This window comes from Microcaecilia unicolor, chromosome 1 (assembly GCF_901765095.1).
Source record: "Microcaecilia unicolor chromosome 1, aMicUni1.1, whole genome shotgun sequence".
Lineage (NCBI taxonomy): Eukaryota > Metazoa > Chordata > Amphibia > Gymnophiona > Siphonopidae > Microcaecilia > Microcaecilia unicolor.
Window position 1 is genome coordinate 153,340,462 of NC_044031.1, and position 23,499 is coordinate 153,363,960.

The 23,499-nt window shown below is 41.2% G+C and overlaps 1 protein-coding gene across 2 annotated transcripts in view; it reads right to left on the reverse strand.

Moving 5' to 3' along the window:
- AGR3 (anterior gradient 3, protein disulphide isomerase family member) overlaps positions 1–22,356 on the reverse strand; it is a 33,535-nt gene extending 11,179 nt beyond the window's left edge. The window contains exons 1-6 of one of the 2 annotated variants that reach the window (XM_030201413.1): positions 22,249–22,356; positions 16,262–16,404; positions 14,727–14,790; positions 12,771–12,823; positions 11,971–12,007; positions 9,273–9,762 (exon numbers count right to left, since the gene is read on the reverse strand). In XM_030201413.1, coding sequence (XP_030057273.1) covers positions 9,600–9,762; positions 11,971–12,007; positions 12,771–12,823; positions 14,727–14,790; positions 16,262–16,367 — 423 coding nt within the window. In that variant the 5' untranslated portion in view covers positions 16,368–16,404; positions 22,249–22,356 and the 3' untranslated portion in view covers positions 9,273–9,599. Of the gene's footprint in view, positions 1–1,824; positions 1,902–9,272; positions 9,763–11,970; positions 12,008–12,770; positions 12,824–14,726; positions 14,791–16,261; positions 16,405–22,248 lie in introns of those variants that run through there. The other variant, XM_030201404.1, reaches the window with a different exon arrangement.
- Positions 22,357–23,499: the final 1,143 nt, after the last annotated feature.

Genomic DNA, 23,499 nt, shown 5'->3' on the forward strand with positions numbered 1-23,499 from the left:
TAAGGACATAAGCTTAAAAGAAAATGGCAAAAATCTCACTTAGATGACAGGCTCAACTGTAAGAAACACATGGAAAATGTATGGCAAAATCATTGCTGGTTAGTTGTGACTGGGAAAGATGATTCTGTTGTGTGGATTCTAGTAGACTGTTTACTATTTTGAAAAGCTGCTTGATTGAATTTGCAGCCTGTTTAATGTGTTAAGAAAAATATTCTTTTTTGGATGTTGTTAAGGCCTGTCAGTGCATAATCGTCTGGTTATACCATCTTTCAGGCAGATTGGATTGGATTGGATACAAACCAGAGGACAATTTTCAAATTTACCGGTCCAACATTTTGGAATGCTCTGCCATTTTATTTATGCCTAGAACAATCATTTGACAGGTTTAAGATGGCCCTTAAAACTTATGGGGGTCAATATTCAAAGTGATTTAACCAGACAGAAATGACTCCTGACCGGTTAAATCACTTGTTCTATAACATCAGCAAAATTCGCCCCTTCCTGTCTGAGCACACCACCCGAACTCTCATCCATTCTCTCATTACCTCTCGCCTTGACTACTGCAACCTACTCCTCACTGGCCTCCCACTTTGCCATCTATCCCCCCTTCAGTCTGTTCAAAACTCTGCTGCACGTCTTATCTTCCGCCTGAACCAGTACACCCATATCACCCCTCTCCTCAAGTCACTTCACTGGCTTCCGATCAGGTACCGCAAACAGTTTAAGCTTCTCCTTTTAACCTATAAAATGTATTCGATCTACAGCCCCTCCCTACCTCTCTACCCTCATCTCCCCTTACATTCCTACCCGTAACCTCCACTCTCAAGATAAATCCCTCCTGTCGGTACCCTTCTCCACTACCGCCAACTCCAGGCTCCGCCCTTTCTGCCTCGCCTCACCCCATGCCTGGAACAAACTCCCTGAGCCCATACACCAGGCCCCCTCCCTGCCCATCTTCAAAGCCTTGCTAAAAGCCCACCTCTTCAATGTCGCCTTCGGCACCTAACCACCTTACCTCTATTCAGGAAATCTGGCCTGCCCCTACTTGACATTTTGCCCATTAGATTGTAAGCTCCTTGGAGCAGGGACTGTCCTTTTCTGAATCTGTACAGTGCTGCGTAACCATTGTAGCACTCTAGAAATGTTAAGTAGTAGTAGTAGTAGTTGTTCAGGACATTTTCTGCAGCACTCAACCAGATAGTGCCCAACTCAAAATAAGCTATTTTGGGGATGTTCTGGGGGTGCAGTCAGCCCTTGTCTGGTTAAATGCTGATATTCAGCACTTAACTGGCCAAGGTAACCATATAAATAGGACATATAAAAGTCGGTCCTATCTTTATGCAGTACGCCATAGCCTGTTAAGTGCTGATTGCCCTTAACCAGCTATTTTTTCTTCCAACTCCATATACCTGGAAATTCAGTGCTGGAGCCGAGACATGATCAGGTATTGAATTTCTGGGGATAATGCTGGCAGAAGTCTGCAAAATGCTGATCCTCTCTGGCTGAATATCGGGCCCTCTTAACTGATTTGTTTTTGATTTATACCTGATTTCCAAGTTGTATTGGTTGGCATTTAGGGGTCTGTGCAGCAGTGTGGGGTGGACTAGGAATCCGCAGTCCTAGTTTCTGTTTCTCTTTTTTCCTATTTGAATTGTATTTCATTTTTTTCTCCTTAGTTTAGGTATGTTTGAATTTTATGAATTTTAACTTTTTATTACTTTTTATTGAAAGCCACCTAAATGGTCTCCACGAGGCAGAGTATCAAATAATAAATGAAACTTGAAGTGAAATATGCAGCATTGATGAACCAGCTAATACACTTACCCTAAGATTAAGCATAACAAATTCATTTTGAGCCATTTCTTGTATCGCATTATGTTCTGCAAATACTTTCTTCAGTGCTGAAAAACAGTAACCATAATATTCATTGAGTATTACTAGAATTGACTCCTCATGCACTGATTACAAACCAAAGGAAAAGTGACAGCATTTCTAGCTGCACATCAGGCAATATGCACTCTACAGTCCAGGTACAGATGCTCCAAGGGGTCCTTTTACCAAATAGCAGTATAAGATGACCTGCGGAGGCATCGGTGCATGGAGCTGCCATGTGCCAAAACTCCCTTTTACCGTCACTGGTAAAAGGTGTTTTTTTCTGGAAGGAAATGGTCATGTGCTAAGCCAAGGCATTTGCACGGCCATTTTCCAGGGGCTCTGGTGGTAGCCCGGTGCTATTCAGGCAGTGCTGCCCTATTACCACCCCCACACCCCCTGCACTAGAAAATACAAAAGTATTTTCTAGCATCATAATCACTACATGCTGGAAGTTGGAACTACTGCCGGGCTCCTGAGGGGCCCTTTTATCCGGTGGATGTCCAGCCTTCCTAACTCCCCTCATCTCCCACAAAAAAGCCAAGCCCCCCCCCCCCCACTTAGTGGTCTAGCGGACCTCTCCCCCGCCCCATACCTTTGTTGGAGAAAGAAGATAGTACACTCCCTCCTCTTCCAGCGCTGCCTTAGAAATGGCGGCATCCAGTCTTGCCCAGCTCATCCTGGGATGTCCTAGGCAGGACTTTACCCCATATAAGGCCTTGTCATAACATCTGAAGCTGTCATAGAGACTGGTATGTACTGTTTCTTTCACATCTTTCTGGGGTGGGAGGGGGTCAGTGACCACTGGGGGAGTAAGGGGGGAAGTAGTAGTAGTAGTAGTTTCCTTCTGCATGTTGGCACTGGCTCTGCCGGACTCAGAAACAGGAAGTTACATCAAGCACTGATGTAACTTCCTGTTTCTGGGTCCAGCAGAACCAGTGGCAGCATGCAGAGGGGAACGTGCTATTATTGGATTAAACATTAGAATTTAATCAGGTGATAATCAGCTGGCGGCAGTCAACATTTGTATGTCTGCTCTCAGCTATATTCCTGGATATTCAAGGCCATGTCTGGGCACTGACACTGAATATCCAGTTGTATGTTGCAGGGGCGTAGCCAGACACCCAATTTTGGGTGGGCCTGGGCCCATGATGGGTGGGCAGAAGAATTCTGCCTTGTCCAACAAGTGTTTTGGTCTTTCCCTCGCTCGCCTGCATGCCATATGGTCTCTCAAATATCCCCCTCCCCTGCATACCTTGTAAATAGCAGATTTTCACTGGCAGCGAGCAGCAACTAGTACACACTGTTCATGTTGGCCCCACAGCCTTCCCTCTGATGCAACTTCCTGTTTCTGAATAGGTGGGAATACATCAGAGGGAAGGCTGTGGGGCCAGTGCAAGCAGTATGTATCAGTCGCTGCTCACTGCAGGCTAAGATCTGCTACTTAAAAGATATGCATACTTAAAAGATATGCAGGCAGGACAGTTGTTGGGAGTTTTTGGCTAGTGGGGCTTGGGGATCCCTGCCAGCCACATCATAGGTATGTTGCTACTGGGTGGGCCTGAGCCCAAAGTGGGTGGGTCTGGGCCCACTCAGGCCCACCCTTGGCTACACCACTGGTATGTTGGCTACTAAAACGTATGCAGTTAAGTGCAATATTCAGCCCTTAACTGCATAAGATAGGACTGCATTATATGCAGTCCAGTTTATGTGGTTATCTTATGTGATTTAATATTGGCATTTAACCAAGTGTTTTGAAGCACTGTATGCCTAAAAGCTAAGCTTTTCTGAAATTATATATATTCAGATTTTGTGTTGGGATTGACTCCTAGATTCCAAACTGTTCTCTTACCTGGGTGTCCCTATCTCTTAATATCTTCCTTGATAATCTGCTGACTTTACCTCCATCTATTCTCTACAGGAGAAAATAAAACCTTCCTTTCCTGTCATTGCAGAGCCGATAGCTCCTATAAATTGCTATATTCTGCCCTCCTCCTGACTTTATAACTGTTCTTTTGCCTTATGTTTTTTAATGCTGAAATTGACTGTTCAATAAGGGTGCTTTATTTTCAAATCTGTGTTTTGAATCATCTTCTTACTGCACAGTTGACTGAGGTTTAATTTAATTAATTTGGGTCCCATTGTACCTAACGCTTAGTAGAGTTTGTGCCTTCAAGGGAGGGGCTGCTTCTTAGAGAGCTGGGAATTCCTGAGAAGCACACACTTGTGTTTTGGAGCACTGCATGACTAAAAGCTAAGCTTTTCTGAATAAATATTTTCAGATTTTTGTGTTGGGATTGATTCATAGATTCCAAACTGCTCTTTTACCTGTGTGTCCCTCTCTCTTAATATCTTCCTTGATAATCTGCTGACTTTACATCCATCTATCCTAAACAGAAAGAGAGAGAGAGAGAGAGAGAGAGAGAGAGAAAAGAAAACCCCTCTCTTCCTTTCCTCTCACTTGTAGAGTTGCTGACTCCTATAAGTTGCTATATTTAGCCAATTTAGCACCAGCACTGCCACAAAGAATAAAGCAACGGAAGAATAAATAGGTCACAGAAGGCACAGGTAGATTACGACCTGTGTCACAGAGTCCTGTTCATATGTTAAGATCTTTTTTTGGATGTGGAAATCACGTAGGAGGCAAAGATGTATATGTGAAACCTACTGATAGGAATACCTTACTAACATATACCAGCTGTCATCCAAAGAAGTTAAAGGATAGTTTTCATAACTATTAAGAATCAGAAGAAACTGTTCTGATGATGGATCATTTAAGAAAAAGCTAACCCCTCCCCCTTTTACAAAGCCGCATTAGCAGCTGCCACACAGTAATGGGCTGTATCGACATTACTGCACTGGTAGCCACTAGCATGGCTTGGAAAAGGGGGGAGGGGCAAAATATTAATGTCTAAATTTAGAGACAGATGATATCCACAGAAAGTGTAGAAGAATGCGTACACAAGAGCACAATTTAACAATTGTGATTTACTGCTTTGCTCGCGCAAGAAAGATACATATTTTAAGCAAGTTTTTATTGTAAACCTCTTTGGATTACAAGCAGGCTATAAATATGAAAAAACAACAAGGCAAACGATCTGCAAAATCCAATACACGGTATCTTCAATAAAATCTTTTTGTTGTGACATTGATCTGCTGGCTTTTTTCCCATATAAATATGAAAATAAATAACAAAATGTGACACAAGCTAAAGTGTTCACTTGCGTTATGTGCTATTTCAATGGTAGCAATGAAGTGGTACATATAATTAGAAAGAAGTGTGACTTATTTCAGTTACATCCTGTATTTCAGCAAACATCACTTAGAGTAGCTTTCATGAGGAGCATGAATTTGAAAGAAATTGTCTTCCCTGCTGTTTGATGAGTGAAAAAGAAGAACAATTTGTTGAGACATTTTAAATGTGGTAAGTGCAACATTTGTGATATTACCATAGAAGGAAAAGAGTTTACAAATCCACATGATGGCAAGACTTTTTTTTTTTTAATTTTACAACTTGTAGAACTGAACAAGTGGTATACATGATTTTATCTCCATGCCAGAAATTGTATGTTGGCATGACTACAAGATGCCTTTGAACGAGAATGTCTGAAAATATATCGAATTTGAAAAGACACAGACTTCAAGAACCACTAGTAGCCCATTGTATTGAATTTGCACATACGTTTGGTCATCATAAATGTTTAGCAACTGAAGGATTTCAGTGAATATAATGGATGAGGATAGACAAAATTGTTTACAGCAAAGAGAAGTGTATTTGATATATAAACTCAAGTCTTTGGAACCTCAACTTGACTGACATTGATTGGAACGTTCCGTCGGCAGAATCAGAAAGAAGTAGAGAGATCGTGGATTGCTGTCAAAGTGCCTTGCTCAGACAACTGGTGACGAAACCCACAAGGGAAGGGTCAGCGTTGGATCTAGTTGTCACACATGGAAGAAGTGTTTCCAGTGTCCATGTGGGTGCCCACCTAGGTAATAATGATCATCACACAATATGGCTTGACATAAGAGCAAAAGCAGAGTGTAGACACACAAAACTCAAAGTACTGGATTTCAAACGTACTGATTTTGGTAAAATGGGTGAATACCTGAAGAAGAAGCTGACAGCATGGGTAGGAATTGGAAAGGTGGAAACACAGTGGTCCAAGCTGAAAGTTGCTATAAATATTTAATTTTCATACATTCACAGTTCTCAAATTGTGAACTATATTATTTGTTTACTTATCTCAGGGCAGGTGTCCGTGACTTGTGCTCGTGCACTCCTCCTTTCTAATCAGCTGTGTGCACAACCACAAGTCACGGACACTTAAATCAAAGCGTTTGGAACTCTGTTGTGAGATCTGCACCATAATTCAAGAGATGGAAGACCTGCCCTGAGATAAGTAAACAAATAATATAGTTCACAATTTGAGAACTGTGAATGTATGAAAATTAAATTGCGAAGGAGGTAGGCAGGGCGTTTGGTGCAATGATGTGCATGGTAGCATATCGCTAGAAGACAAGCCACACGGAAAAATATGCAAAACTGAGCACCTACAACATCATTTAGACACAAAAGAAACTGCAGAGCAATGAGAAAAATATAAAAAAGTAATTTAGAACGTTTTCTCCAGAAGTATTACAAAAAGTAAATTGAAACCAGAAAGACCAGATACCCCAGTAGTGAGATTTACAAAGTTAAAATTTAATGTCAAGAAGTGCCAAGAGATGCACTTGGGTGCAGAAATACAAAAGAGATGTACTAGGTAGGAGGGGAGAGATTTGTAAGCTCAGGTCAGGACAGGGACCTTGAGGTGATGGTGTCTGAGGATCTGATAGTGACAACAAGGTGCAACGTGGTTGTGGCTGCAGCCAGAAGGATGCTAGTCTGAATAGAGAGGGGTATAACCAGCAGAAGAAAGGAGGTGTTGATGCCCCCGTACAAGTCATCGGTGAGACCCCGCTTGGAGTATTGTGTTCAGTTTTGGAAGCCTTATCTTGATAAGGATGTAAAAAGACGAAGTGGTTGAGAGAAAAGCGACAAAAATGGTATGGGGTTTATGTAGCAAGATGTACATGGAGAGGCTTGCTGACCTAAACATGTATACCTTGCAGGAAAAGAGAAACATGGGTGATATGATATAGATGTTGAAATATTTGAAAGGTATTAATTTGCAAACAAACATTTTCCAGAGCAGGGAAGGTGGTAGGACTAGAGGGCATGAATTAAGGTTGAAGTAGGGCTGACTCAAGAATGTCAGGAAGTATTTTTTCACCAGGAAGGGTGGTAGATACCTGGAATGCCATCCTGTGGAAGGTGGTAGAGATGCAAACAGTAACGGAATTTAAAAATACGTGGGACAAACACAAAGGAATCCTGTTTAGAAGGAATGGATCCAAAGAAGCTTAGCAGAAATTAGGTAGGAAAGCCAGTGCTGCGCAGAGTTCTATGGTCTGTGCCCTGATCAAGGCTGAATAGATTTTTATGGGCTGGAGTGGAGCTTTTCAGGGGCTTTGACAATAACTTCAACAAGGCCAGTGTCTGCCAGACTTCTATGGTCTATGCCTTAAAAATGCCCTAAAATGGCAAGGATAAATTAAGATCAGGTATACATATGATGTATCAGATCATACCATATGTAATGAATTTATCTTGTTGGGTAGACTGGATGGATCGTCCAGGTCTTTATCTGCTGTCATCTACTGTGTTACTATATCTAAATAGTTCAATTGAGTGGAATGTTTTTTGAAGTGCAATATTGATTTCACCAGCAGATGGCAGTAGATGCTTGAATAATGCTGTCATGCATTTGCTGGTCTCTATTTACGCACCAGCACCATATTGGCTATTAGCGTACCTGCTGTGTATCGCTGCTTCATTTGGAAATCAGTGATAAGAAAACATGTGATTCCACAGTAAATGAGTACATGTTTATAATGATTTTTAGATTAGGAAGAACATTGGTTGTCCCAGGTTTTAATAAGTTTGGCACAAATTGCTGTGAGTTGGCACTGCGGACTGTAGGAACAACACGCTGCACTGAATGTTGGGTGTTTTTCACTGAGATATTGAAGACACTCATTTTTGAAATGGTAACCCCTGATGAAGCCCGAACATCAGTTGAAACCTGCCCCGTTGGAACAATGATTAAGATAAGTGTTATGCCTCTTTTGTCTCCAAAAAGGAAGCTAATGTGAACTGCTCAGTGCCTGTGTGTTTGGAATTCAAGTCACATTGGGACAGTTGAATTAAGTTGAAAAATGAATGAAAATAAGATTTAAAAAAAGATTAAATTTTAACATAATGTGTCAAATGGAGATTTTTTTTTAGACCAATGATAATAAATGGAACCATTGATTAGAGTAGAGTGATATCTGCCATTCCATTTGTTGAGGTCTTTTTCCTCCATTATTTAATTTAGTCACATTTTGGAAAATATATTGGAATCATTGTTATTTTCTGATGTGGCAGGTAGACCATATTTTTGTTTGGAATTGTTTCACTTTGGTTCTACCATATTCTCTATTTTTGATTGGTGCTACATACCCATTGAATGAGATGGCTTCAGGTCCATGGAAGTCGGTTTTGTGTTTCACTGCAGAGCAAGCTGATGACTTATTAAAAACTCCTTCACCATTCAACATTGCTTACACTACTGAAGCTTCATCAAATGTATCTAAAATTATTAATATGCAAAAAATGATTACCAAACTTGAACTGAATAGTGCAATGTTGGTTGAATACTGTAAAGGTGAAAGAATCCCTAGGTTTTCCAAGATGATGTGGAGTTTGTTGAACATTGGAATAAGATTCTCAATAAGTGTTCCTGTGATTTGATGTTATTAATTATCAGTAAAAGCAGGGAGGTTGTAAACATAGGTGGTCGGTGGCCCAACTGTTTGGGGAGGCTAAAGGGGGTGGAGATTAAATCCATAATTGTCTGATAACACACAGAAAAAAAATAAAAATAAAAGTCACAATACCTTTTATTAAATTTAGATATTAGATATGTATCATATGTCAAAGAATAAAGTGGTTGCTCAAAGCATATACCACAATCGCTCAACTGCAGAACACTATGCACAACTTTGTGCGAAAACACACTCAGAACCTTACTGTACCATAAATATTACACTGGGCAGAACCTAATACATCATTAGGGGCTTATAGCCCATTTAGTTATGTTTAAACAAAAGAGATCTGCATTTAAAAATATTTATTTTTATTTTGACCTATAAAACCCCTTGTCCCTGAAATATGCCTAAAAACAGAATAATCCAGTTGTGTATCTAAAATGTAAATTCCTACAAATGAAATGACGTTAAAATGAGATTCCATGTGTCCCAATGAAAGCTGAGTTTAATTCTACTTCCATTTAATTTCAATATATTCTATCATCTTTATAACACCAGCTTCCCAAGGCAGAGTACAACAGTTAAGATAAACTCATCAGGAAACAGGATATCCTCACTTAAATCTTGGTCATATGTATTGTATAGACATCAAAACATAGTAACATGATTGTAAATGCAGCTGTTTCCACTAGCCTGTATATCCAATCAGATATTATACTTAATCCTACAGTACAGCTACCTTTTACAAGAAATACGGTTTTCCTTGCGCCATTCTGTGGTAGACCATGTCAGGAGTTTGTGAACATTTTCCTAAAGAAGGTGGCAGATATTTCTAGCTCCTTTGGTGATGTTGGACTACTTCAGGAGCAGAACTATATTCTGTAGGATACATAGTTGAGTTTTCGATAGTCTCCAAGGGGCAGGTGAAGACTGTGATGAGTAGGGTTAACCCCTCTTGTTGTCCGTTGGATGATTGCTTCCTGGCACTTATTAATTGTTCTGAAAAATGACCTTTTAGACCCTCTGACTGTCATCCAGTGGCGTAGCCAGACCTGACATTTTGGGTGGGCCCAGAGCTAATATGGGTGGGCACTATATATATATATATATATATATAGAGAGAGAGAGAGAGAGAGAGAGAGAGAGAGAGAGAGAGAGAGAGAGAGAGAGAGATAGAGATAAATAGACAGATATATAGAGAGAGACATGAGTAGTGTTTCTTGGGATACTACAAAATAATGCCTTAGAATGCACTTGATGATGGATTTCTAAGTATTCTGCCCAACAGCTGCCCTGCATCAACATAAACCACCACCTAAGCGCACAACTATGGAATGCATTGCCAAAAGCAGTAAAAAATTACACTCGACCACCTAAATTTTCGGAAAGCACTAAAGACAGACCTGTTCAGAAGAGCATACCCCACTGACCCAACATAAAAATACCTGGACACTTGCAACACAATGTAACCAAAGACCATAACAGACATTAACTGACTCTTCTTCCCCCCTTCCCTCTCTAAGTTCCCCCAATTGTACCTACCATACATGCACCTCAGTCTACAACAGTATCACTTTGCATTCATTCATACCATGTATTTGTTCAGACCAGAATCGGTTAACGCCATATTGCAAACTATAACACCAGTTCCAGTAGATCCCCATACAAACCACATGCCAGCAGAAACTCTCATCTGCTCGTGGTCACATGCAGACCACAGACCAACCCTCATCAATTACAGAATAAAGGACCAAAAATGATAAATTTATTGATTTTCTAAATTTTTATGCCACATTATCTCTGCAATTCTCAACAGATCACAATTCAATACACATTAATTTTAAAACATATTACAAAAACATAAAGACCTTCCCTACCCTACCCCATTCATCCCAGCAGCCTGGCATCAGCTTTTCCCTTCAATACTCTCTATCCATCCCCGTAGCTCAGCATCAGCCCTTCCCTTCTCTACCTTACCCCCCCCCCCCCCCACCATCCATCCCTGTAGCCCGTATCATTCCTTCCCTTCCCCACCATCCATCCCATAGCTAAACATCAGCTCTATCCTTCACCCTACTCCTCCCTGTAGCCTAGCATCAGCCCTGTCCTACTCCCTACCCACCCCCTATGGAATTAAATAAAAAAAGACTTTTTTTTCATGCCCACCTCTGCACGCACCGGTCCACCCAGAGAAAACTGCCGGCGCCTACACTTTTTTTTTTTTTAAATTTTAAACTAGGCACTGCAGAGAGACCATCCCCACCCAAAAACCCACCAAAATGTGAGAAAGACAACTTTTTTTAAATTAAGCTAGCTTGGCACTATTAAAACAACAGTAGCAGATCTGGGTTGAAAAAAAATGTTTTGTACAAGTTCCTGGAGAAAATGTTATTGAGATGGACAAGGGGGAAGCCACTGCTTGCCAGAATAGAATTCTGTTGCTATTTGGGTTTCTGTCAGATACTTAAGTTGGCCAATGTTGGAAGCAGAACACTGGGCTATATGGACCATTGGTCTGACCCGATTTCTAGACCACCTATAAACCAGGTGGTTTCCAATTAAAATCATACACAATACAAAAGATATTTCAAGTTATGAAGACCTGGTAACACAGGCATATAAATGAAACAAATGTCTGCAGCAACTCATATCGGGACTGGCGTTACATATATTTCTTCGGTGAGGTACAAATGAAAATAGCCATGAAGCCAAACCACCACGAAGTAAATACTTACAAATAAAACCACCTAAACGCGATACTAAATCACACTAAACTAACTGAGAAGGATGCAGCCCGGATGAGTCCTGGAAAGAGCGAAGAAATCCTCACAGAGGCCGGGCCCTGAGCTCTCACCTCCGTGTTGTTCTCTAACAGCAGCCACTCACGGCTCAGCCCCAGGCGCCACAGACACCAATATTTGCCGTTCGCAGCCATCCCCAACTCGGGCCTCACTCGCATTTCAGGCCGAGCGTCGAGGCCGGCCGGGCCTCCTGTTCTTCCTCCTCCTCCGCCGTGGTTAGCCTTCAGCCCAAAGCAATCGCCTGACTTGACAGCCTCCCGCAACCTTTCCAGCTACCACTGCTAGAGCCCCGCGGGTCAGGAGCCCTCTCTGCCGTCACGCTAGGCAGCTAGGCTGCTGCTGCTGCTGCAGTTGTGTGTGTGCTGGGTGGGCAGGCCTGGGCCGAAATTGGGTGGGCCTGGGCCCACCCAGGCCCACCCGTAGCTACGCCCCTGCTGTCATCATGAATAAGTTGTTGCTGGAAGGGGCTGTTCCTGTGGCTATAAAAAAGGCTTCTGTTCATCATTTATATTTTTCCGTGATCTGTTCATATGTTAAGATTCATTTTTTAGATGTGGAAATCATCTAGGAGGCAAAGAGCTTTCATACTAATGTATATGTGAAACCTACTGAATACCTTACTAGCATATACCAGCTGCCATCCAAAAAGTTAAAGGATAGTTTACCATTTTCACAACTATTAAGAATCAGAGGAAACTGTTCCGATGATGGTTCATTTGAGAAACAAGCTAAAATATTAATGTCTAAATTTAGAAACAGGGATATCCACAGAAGGTGCTGAAGAAAGCATACACAAGAGCAAAATTTAACAATCATGATTTACTGCTTTGCTCACGCCAGAAAGACATCAAACAAGCTAAAGTCTTCATTTGCATTATGAACTATTTCAATGGTAGCAACAAAGTGGTTGATATTATTATAAAGAACTGGGACTTAGTTCAATTACATTCCGCATTTCAGCAAACATCACTTAGAGTAACTTTCTCAAGGAGAAAGAATTTGACGGCAATTCTCAGTCCTGCTGTACGCAGAGTGAAAAAGAAGAACAGTGCTGGGACATTTTAAATGTGGCAAGTGCAATGTAAACTGGAGAGGGTCAAGGTACACAGCACGAGGCAGCAAAAAACATCATAAAGGCGTCAGAAAGGAACAAACAAGTGTACAAAATAAAAGTAGTAAACTAAAATCAAACTCGGATTTCATTTATCATCTAGAAAAGTGTCTTCATGTGTTTATAAATACCTTGGGAATATTGGCATTCGTCCAAATGATGAATTACCATCAGTGGTTTGTTACTGCAAAGAATAAAAGAAGTCTTCATTAATTGATGTGTTAAATCAAGTCAAATTTGTGTATTTTAATTTGATAAAAATGTCCAATTCAAGTATTTTGTCTTTAATTAGTATTCAGATTACCTTGGCCTTTGTAAATATTGCACAGCCCTTCCTACTTTTCAGATCATACCTAAGCATCGGTATAGTTGTTCTGTTATTGAGCCAAGTGCCTCTTTATTGTGTGCTCTCAATGAGAAGTTTGCAGCCCAAACTTTGTTATTTTGTTGAGTTTCCCCATGTCATTTACATGAAATTTCATTTTGTTCATGTTTTTAGAAAACATTTTTTTTCATTTTGGCAGCAATTAGCTGGTGTGCAATTTTCTGAAAGAGTTTGCACTCTTTCAAAAGTATACACACTATTCATGAAGTGTGTGTCTTTTTCAAAGAGTACACCCTATTTGTGATGAGGGTGCACTATTTCTCAATAGTGTACACTCTTTGTGAATAGTGCACAATCTTTCAGAAGTGTGCACACTCTGTTCTAATAGTGCACACAGGTGCAGATGGTGCTATTGGGAAAGAGAGTGCACCCTATTCATGAATAAGGTACTCTATTGGGAAATAATGCACCCTCTTTGAAAATAGTGCACACTCTTTCAGAAGAGTGCACACTGACCCCCAAATTCTGTAAAAGTGCACCCAATTTGCATGTGCAATAATAATGAGCTAATTAGCACCATTATTAGGTTTGTATTGACACTAATTAGATTTCATTGAAATCTATGTGCATAAATTTAGGCGCAGGATGTGTGAGTTCAAAAACGGGGTGTGGAAATGGGAGGGTCATGGGCAGAAAGGGGCATCCTTAACATTTACGCATGTTGTTACAGAATGAGTTTCAGAATGTTTCAGTTGGTACAAATGGCCACACCCAAATTTACACTCAAAAATATAGGAGACTCCTTGACCTGGTATTCCTTACTTCAGAAAATGCTGTGCTCGCTTCGATGAATAGCTTCCAAGATGGTCAAGGTTGGAGGTAAAATTGATAATTTATAATTAAAAGCGTCAACATGTGATATATCTTTTAACAGATACAGTCGGATAGCCCACGGACCCTGAGGAAGGAGGCGAAACTCGGGCCGAAGTCGGGCCTTGGATGGGATTTACATTTCTGTATCCGTGAATGAGACTGCTCAGAAACCTTTTCCAGCAGCAAGCTAAGTAACCCTCGAGAGATTAATTTGAAAAACAAGATAATATATGTGGGATACTTAGCAGAGGTTTTTGAGCCAGTGATGATCGGCCAGTGCTCCCTAACGTTGAATAACATAAGGAGTACATGCCTGGATTGAGGCTTTTTCCTCTATATTTAAAAAGAATATCTCACACGAGATGCTATACATATAGGAGTCTCCTTTATTTTTGAGTGTTAATATATTAATGATTGGACTACCTATAGCTCTGTTTGATTATCACTTCTGCCAATTGCCTGCCCCTGCGGCTGCTTTTTCTCTCAGGGCATGCTCGGTTTAGAACTGAACATGAACGCCTGAGAGGAAAAGCGGCTGCTCAGCTGGGCAGAACAGCAGTGCTGGAGGTGCCCCAATGGGTCCTCCCCAGCCTCCAAGGGGGGCCCGGCCGTGGCGCCAGAGTTTTCTCTCTCCTGCTCCTGTTGGGATGCGATCACTAGGGTCCTGTCAAGAGCAGAGAGAGAGAGAGGGACCCCGGCGCCAGGCCTCCCTTGGAGACCCGGGCCTGGGGAATTTTGCCCCCCCCCTGCCACCCCTCTCGGCAGCCCTGCTGAAGTCTTGTGGTCTAATGACATGAGGAAAATCATGTCCTGTTTGGTGTATATCTCAACATTCAGTGTATATCTCAATATTCAGTGGAATTACTCTTGTCACAATTTCTTTACCTACTTTTGTTTTGCTTGGAAGAGCCCTTCCTCATAGGTCTGCACCCAGGTGATATCATCACCCCAACCTGCAGTGCAAATGAAATATTGTTAGTGGATTACTGGCAGTGGCATATCTACCTACCCCTCCTCCTACAGGTGCATCTCCCTGCCCTCCCACAGGATCTCCAGCCCCTCCTAACCTCCTTCCCTCATGTCACGGGGGGGGGGGGGGGGGGGGGGGGGGGGGGGGAGTCAGGTTTCCTGCTCCTGCGGGGGAGGGGGGAGCCTGCTGCTACTTTACTACTACTTATCATTTCTGTAGTGCTACTAGATGTACGCAGCGCTGTACACTTGAACATGAAGAGACAGTCCCTGCTCGACAGAGCTTACAATCTAATTAGGACAGACAAACAAGAGATCAGGGAATATTAAAGTGAGGATGATAAAATAAGGATTCTGGACAAGTGATAAGGGTTAGGAGTTAAAAGCAGCATCAAAAAGGTGGGCCTTTAGCTTAGATTTGAAGATGGCCATTCTCCCCCCCCCCATACTTTTGGGGGGATGGGGGGCCTGCTAGCATGCAAATGCTCACCATTCCTCCCCAATGGCCTGCAAACCTTAACTAGCATAGGGTTTGCCATAGACAGCATGCCAATGCTTGGTGCACTGCCCGCTGATCATTAGGGAAGAATATGTTTAGCATGCATTTGCTTGCTACTTGTGCTAAGAGCCCTGTTTTGCATGCTAGTTGCGTTCAGAGCCCACGAGCGCGTTGTTTCACACACTCGGGGGGCTCTGATCATGGAGCGGTAGCACATGCAGGCACTAGTATGGCACTAACAGCCTCTAGCGCCTGAGTTTGCTTCTGATCATCGGCCCATAAAGTACTGAGTCAAAGCTGACAACCATCACTGGTCAAAAAAACTCCACAATTGTTTAAAGCAGTAGACAGAGTGAGAATTGTAGTCTTAAAAACAGGATCAGTTCATAAAGCTGCAGACACATAATAATACAAAAAATATATTATCTGCTCAGTCGCCAAAATTTCTCTGCAGTCAATCAGTAAACACCCATAAGACAATGACCAGAAAGACTCACAGTGGGAATCAAACTCCTATTCCCTGTACTCTGGAGCCAGAGCCCTAAACCCCTACCCCACACAATTGTTTACTGCCTGAGCAGCTAATATATATTATTTTGTATTATTATGTGTCTGCAGCTTTATGAACTGATCCTGTTTTTAAGACTACAATTCTCACTCTGTCTACTGCTTTAAACAATTGTGGAGTTTTTTTTGACCAGTGATGGTTGTCTGCTTTGGCTCTATACTTTAGTGAGGAGCGTGGGCTGCTCACTGAGGTTTGTTTTCTCCACTTATTGATTAGTGTCATTTATATTATAGTATGTGCAGTGAGATGGAGTGACTGGTGGTCTGTTTTGGTGGGGGAGGGGAACTTACACATGGCGTTTGAAACTGGTAAGAGAGGTGGAAAAGGCCAAGAGAAGAATGCGAGAATAAAAGACCAAAAAAAATCTATCTATCTATATATTAAAGACCTCTTGACAGTGTTTCTGGTAATTTTCTTTCCTTATTGATAGCCATAGCCAGGTTGGAAGAGACAGCAATCAATAGAAAGGAGAGGGCCAGAGTTGATTGCAGCATTTTTCCTCCAAGAAAGTGTCTTCAAAGCAGCTGCAGGCTAGAAAACAAAACGAAATAACTCTGTTAGTCCTTAGGGTCATTTATGTCTATAGTCTAAGTTAATATGCCACTGTACATGGAATTCCTTTGTACCATATTATAATTGCTTGGTGTCTGGGTGATTGGTCTTCACACTGTTTAGCACTCTGGAGGTCAATTTCAAAAACACTCTGGTATTTAGCTGGTAATAGGTGTTGACCACATAAGTGTTTTAGTTTCAATTTTTCCACCTGTGGCAAGGTTACATTTTGACCACAGAAAATATATCCATGTAGTAAATGGAGGGGCCAGGAGCATTCTGGAGACACAATTATAAGTTGTGCATTAGGGATGTGCATTCATTAGCATGCATTTAGTTTTGTTAAGGTGCCTTAAAAACCTAGGGGCCCTTTTATCAAACTGTGGTAAAAAGGGGCCTTTCGTGGGTCATTCCCGTGCATTAAGGCCATTTTTACTGCAGGGTTAAAATGGCTAATATTTCCATTTGCTATACTAATGGCCACACACTAAGTTTGCCATTAACGCATGAGCCCCCTACCGCCACCCGTTATGTAGGCGGTAAGGGCTCACATGTTAACCACAGTGCAGCAATGAAGCGAAGCTGTGGTAACCGATCAGTACAGAACATGCCCACTGTTTGTCCCCCTGACATGCCTCCAGCACTAAAAAATAAACTTGATTTTATAGCGCATGGGTAGCAGGCACACAAGCAAAAATTATCATGGGATGCCTGAGTGTGCCCAAGGTATGCTCTTTTTTTCCTTTGGTAAGCACGTGCTAATACTTGCTGCAGCTTAGTACCGTGTTTCCCCGAAAATAAGACACTGTCTTATATTAATTTTTGCCCCCCAAAATGCGCTAGGTCTTATTTTCAGGGGCTGTCTTATTTTTCGGGGAAACATCGGGGTTGGAGCGGGGTTGGCCTGCCCGCCCTCTGTCACTCCCAGAACTAACCTTAAACGCCTCCTTTCACCTTCGCAGCAAGCAGCAGCAGGGCAGGCCACTCCTTCCTTCCGTGTCCCGCCCTCGCACTAAAATGGCAAAAGGGGGAAGTCCTTGATACAGCTTAACAGCGAAACGGACGTCTTTGAGCCCCCAGTCCGAAAATCTACACAGATAAGTGTTTAAAATTACATAAATAATATAAAGCCGATGAAGAAACGAGGTGCCTAAGATGTTGCCACAGAAATAATGACTGGGCAATAAGCACCACTGAGGCAAGTTGAAAAATAATTGAAAATAATTGAAGACAAATTGAAAAACATAGTGGAGGAAAATATTTATCTAGGATCCTTTAAGAGATATCCCAGAAGCATCAGATCAGAGCTTAGCAGCCTGATGCTCCTGGGTGATAAATTTTTACAATAATTTAAGGATACTGTACTGTAAAAGACTTTAATAATATTATATATATATTTTTTTTCGGTCAGTGTTCAGAGTTGTGTGGCATATCCAATAGTGGACAAGCTCACATTATTTTATTCAGTCATTGCGCTTCATGTTATTGCAATTGACCCAATATCTAACCTTTTGTCAATAGATGCTTATATGTTATTAAGTCCACCTAGCAGCTTCTATCTCTTCTAATTAGCTATGACCAGTATATTGTCCATTGACTAGCATTAAATTGATCTCAGAATCTTATTTTTTATACTTATCTTGAATTGCAGACTGCAGATTGTTGACTTTTCAAAGTGCATGCGTTGATTCCACTATCACTATCCTGAGATGCTGACCCTGCCCTTGAGCCCATGGACACTACAGAGCCTGTAACTGAAGCTGGTCATGCAGTCACACAAAGCTTCAACTTAACACAGCAGCTTGCATAGCACAGCTTCATTTGTTTGTAAACCTTATGAGGCTCATAGACAACATTCAGCAGACAAAAAGTTCTCGATGCAGGCATTTGATTGCTGAAACACGGCACCGCATTGAGTCTAATGTCGAATTTACTGTATATTGTTTTGAATAAACTCTAAACATTCAACTCCTGTGGATCCATTTGTTTGTTTAGAAGACCGTAGACTTTACCCTACTTCTTGGTTTCTAAGGAATGGGGTATTCCAGGGGTGGAATTGGGGAGTTGCTGAGAGTTATGTAGGTCCTGGCAATATTCAGGGCCTGCACAGTTAACCAGGCATGTAGGACTGCATAAATAGCAGTCCTAACTTTGCCTGGATAGCTATGTGAGTGCCAGCAATGAATACTGCTGGCACCTGCATAACTACCAGGTTGTGGCCTGAAGCTGATCTGCTCTCCTTCCTGTCCCCCCCCCCCCAACTACTACAAGACCACCACTAGAGGTTGCAGTGACCATTTTCAATTAGGAACCGCTAGAAGCAGGAATGAGTGGGGTTTGCTCCTGCTGAGGTAGGCCATGGTGAACCTGCTTTGATTTGGTGGAAGGGCCAGAGATCAGGCTTCAACAAGAGGAGATGGAGGAAGTAGGGATCAGACTTAGTTAAGGGACAGAAGGGGGAAATTTGGACTCCTTTCATGTGGGTCCCAGTTGATATTCAACCAGGACCCTTATTAGTATGTAGGTCCTGGCTGAATATTGGCCTGGACCCACAGCCAAAGCATGTCCAGCAAGATCCAGATATTCAATGCCAGTGACCAGAAATGGCCCAGCATTGAATATCTGGGTCTGATTTAGCCAGTGACAGTCAGCCCATAAAAAACACTAATCGCCACCAGGTGAATATTGACCATATATTTGCTTGTTGAAATCCCAATTAAGATGGAAAAGATTAGATAAATAAATTTTCAATTGCTAATTCTGTAGTGCAAAGCCTAAAAAAATCCCAGCAGCAGGCCATCCTAGTGCCAAGAAATTGCACTTTGGTGCCTGGGATTACATATCCACCAAGGTTTCCTGATAATTCAGATAAGTGCATATGGAAGTTTGATAAGTGTATATATATTTTATATGGACATATTTAAATAAGAGTTGAAAAAATACATACAATGAAATGACTTGAAAAAACATGTAAAATGGATTAGTGAAGAAGTTTTGGTAATATATCTCTGGTTTGTACAGAGATATTGTCCAAACATTCACTTTCTCATGATTTGACTAAACTGCATAATTAAATGTATAGTGGGAGCTAACATGTCAGAGTAGATTGAGGGAAAAAAAATGCAAGAAAATTGTAAAAGTAGACAAAAATATGTGTAGTATAGTGCTGGCAGAGGAATTTGCAACATACAATATCTCAATAAAAATCAGAACACTGTTACCTTTCAAAGAGGACAACCCCCCCCCCCCCCCCCCCCCAATGATATACACACCAACTTAAGAAAAAATTCCTTCTTGGGGTTTTAGAATTCCATGCATTCTGAGTTGTGACAAACAACATTATGGGAGGAAGCTATCAATTTCGGCTACCATTAACGTGTGATTTTACTGTTAATCTCAGTTATTAGTATCTAGGTCACCTATGATAAAATAGTACAAGTTACAGGTAAAATAACCCATCTTAAACTACACCTCTAAATAAGATTATTTGGAATATCTAGATTCCTGTATTTTTTTTTAATGATTGGTTAGATTAAATAACTGGGTTTGTTTCAGTGAATCATAGCATATAGTTTCAGCACTCAAGTACAACATTCAGTTGCAATATTCAAATATTATTGCATAACATGAAAATGTCAATAATGACATGTGTAACTAAGATTTCAATATTGCTATTATATGGTTGGAATGGTTGAAAGGAGCCCATTGTTCCATTGAACACAGTCTTCTTATACATGGTACACAATGAACCCTTACTAGGAAACAATGTTTTTTTGTTTAGAATTATCCATACACGGCTCCTCTTTCCAAAAAAAGCTTTCCCATTCCGCACCTGGTCAATGGACATAAAAAGCAATCCCCCGATGTATAGTTTTTAAAAGTTTCTGCTAAAAAATGTTACAGTCCCTCATTGAGAGGCAGCAGAACACCTTTTTGTTTGTAGGCACCAACACACCAACCTACAACCCCACCCACAAGCTCTCTAGTGGTTGATGCTCTATTGAGCACAAAATGCTCTTCTAGCCACATTATTAACAGATGTATTTATATGGTGTAGGAAACTTATTTACAAGCTATATTGAAAAATAGTTCATACTGTAAAAATATCCCTACATATCTGTTAGGGACGTGCATGGTTTTAAAACAACATGGGAAATGACATGTTACTTTATGTTATTTTTGACCCAAAATGTCAGTAAAAAGCCTGAAATTTCATTCATTTTTACAAGAATTTTCTCCTTTTTTTTTTTAAATTTCAAGAGCAATATTCCAATCACGTGTGCACATTTTGGGAAATAGTGCACACATTTTTGGAACAATATTGCTCTTGAAATTTAAAAAAAAGGAGAAAATTCTTGTAAAGGACACTGGAAACTAAACCAATGGGCTCATTTTCGAAAGAGAAGGGCGCCCATCTTTCAACACAAATCGGGAGATGGGCGTCCTTCTCCCAGGGTCGCCCAAATCGGCATAATTGAAAGCCGATTTTGGGCATCCTCAACTGCTTTCCGTCGCGGGGATGACCAAAGTTCACAGGGGCGTGTCAGAAGCGTAGCGAAGGCGGGACTGGGGCTTGCTTAACACATGGGTGTCCTCGGCCGATAATGGAAAAAAGAAGGGCATCCCTGATGAACACTTGGCCGACTTTACTTGGTCCTTTTGTTTTACGACCAAGCCACAAAAATGTGCCCTAAATGATCAGATGACCACCAGAGGGAATCAGGGATGACCTCCCCCTACTCACTAACCCCCCCAGTGGTCACTAACCCCCTCCCACCCTAAAAATATTTTTTAAATATTTTGTGCCTGCCTCTATGCCAGCCTCAAATATCATACCCAGCTCCCTGGAGCAGTTTTAGTGGGTATCGCAGTGCACTTCAGGCAGGCGGACCCAGGCCCATCCCCCCCCCCTACCTGTTAAACTTGTGGTGGTAAATGCGAGCCCTCCAAAGCCCACCACAAACCCACTTTACCCACATCTAGGTGCCCCCCTTCATCCCTAAGGGCTATGGTAGTGGTGTACAGTTGTGAGGAGTGGGGTTTGGGGGGGGTTGGGGGGCTCAGCACACTAAGGTCGACCCAAATGTGGAGATTTGGGTGTCCCCGACCGTATTATCGAAACGAAAGATGGCCACCCATCTTGTTTCAATAATACGGGTTTCCCCGCCACTTCGCGGGGACGTCCTGCGAGGACGCCCTCAGGAAAACTTGGGCGCCCTGTTCAATTATGCCCCTCCAAGTGAACATTTTGGGGATGCACACCTCTAGTATCTGTATGCTCTATACAGCAAATTGGGACTTGCATTCTTTTTTCCATGCTTTATACAATGCTAAAAATAATTTCATTAAAAATTAAAGCAAAGTTGGTTAAATAAATGAATAGCAAAAGAAAGAAAGTAAAATCTAATAGGAATTGTAACACGAATAAATGCTTTCAGGAAACACCACTATTACAATTGCACAGACATTTAGCTCTAAGACTGTTCAAGTTTCATTCCTTTGCAACCTAGTCACACCCTGCTGTACATTTCTTATCATCAATATTTGTGAATCAGAGCATAAAAATGTGATGTTATGCATAATTAAGAAATGTAGGTTCTACAATACATGGATTGTTAGTACAAAACATTCTGCTCAACATTATACTAAGTAAATACAAATTCATCTAGATAAACTGGTAAACATTCTAGATAATTCTCTCAAGCGCAGAATTTGCAAGGGGTTGATCTTACGGTGAACATAACAAAAGGAATACATGAGGCTGATTATTTGGTTTTCATGTCATTCAGTAAACATTTAAAAAGTTTAAAATCTTGTACTCACATGAGATGGGGTTTTGTTAAAAACCGAACTGCCTGTTCTGAAAGTTGTCAGTTGAAATAGGCGTGATATATAGTCCACAAGACACTTGACCTGCCTACCTCTGTCTCCATGGCAACAAGGTATTAGTCACCTATGAGGAACACAGGAGCAGGGAACAGTGCAGGCCAACTTTTTTTTTTGTTTCTTTTTAGTCAGCCCTTGTTGAGTTCCCATAATCACAAGAGCAAAGTTCCCATTGAATGCTCTTCTTTCTCTCCATCTTCACTTGTATCAGATGTCATTGAATTAAGAATCAAACGTCAATTGAAAGGGGTAGGGGGTGGGGTGTCCTGTGCATGCTTTTTTCATGCCTGGTTTATGTTCAGTGAAAAATGAAACCTTCACTGGAAATTGGAATTGTGTACCTTTCTTGTTCCACATCTATGCCTAAATTCACTGATGCTCAAAAACTAAGTCCAGATTGATAGGAAAGCAGAAATGTTGCTTTGTATTTACTCTGTATGGGAAATATGTCATTTAACAGAGTTGTAATTTTTCCCACAAAAATTATACAGAGCAAAAATGCTGTTTGACTCCAACTAAATAAAACGAAGCAAACAGAAAGCAACACTGTTTTTTTTTACATTGCTTTAATCTAGTAATTAAAAGAGAAATATTGGAATAGCTGTATGTGAAAATTGTGCAAGAAAGAAATCTACATGCATTAGCCCTCCCTCCCCCCCACACAAAAAGATTTCTTAAGATCTGAATTGGCCAATCAGATTATTTGTTGTATTGCTCTTATTTCCCCATTTCAAGGGTGATTTTTTTTATAGCAGGCTACCTAGGCTATGAAGGCACCTAGGCACATATGCTGTATCTATTTTATGAAGGCAAAATATGTTCTTACATGCCTTTAGAAAGTAGCCTCTTGAAAACTATTATACCTGCTGCTTGGCAGACAGAAATGGTCTATCTAGCTTTGCATGGATATGCATGGATATATAACATACATTATATCTTGCAGGTCTGCCCCAGTTCCACACAACCTACCCACAGGAACGCCAATACTCATTCCGCATATAAGTATGTGCTTCATGGTGGAAATGCGTATTATTATGCATGTGTACCTTGATCAATTTTTTAAATGCCTATTTCTCTGGCTAAAATGCTGTTTTGTCCACCTACAAAAATTGATCAGCACTATTCTATAAGCCGACCTTAAAGTTAGGTGTGGTTTATAGAATAGCACTTAAGCTCAGGAACTGCAAT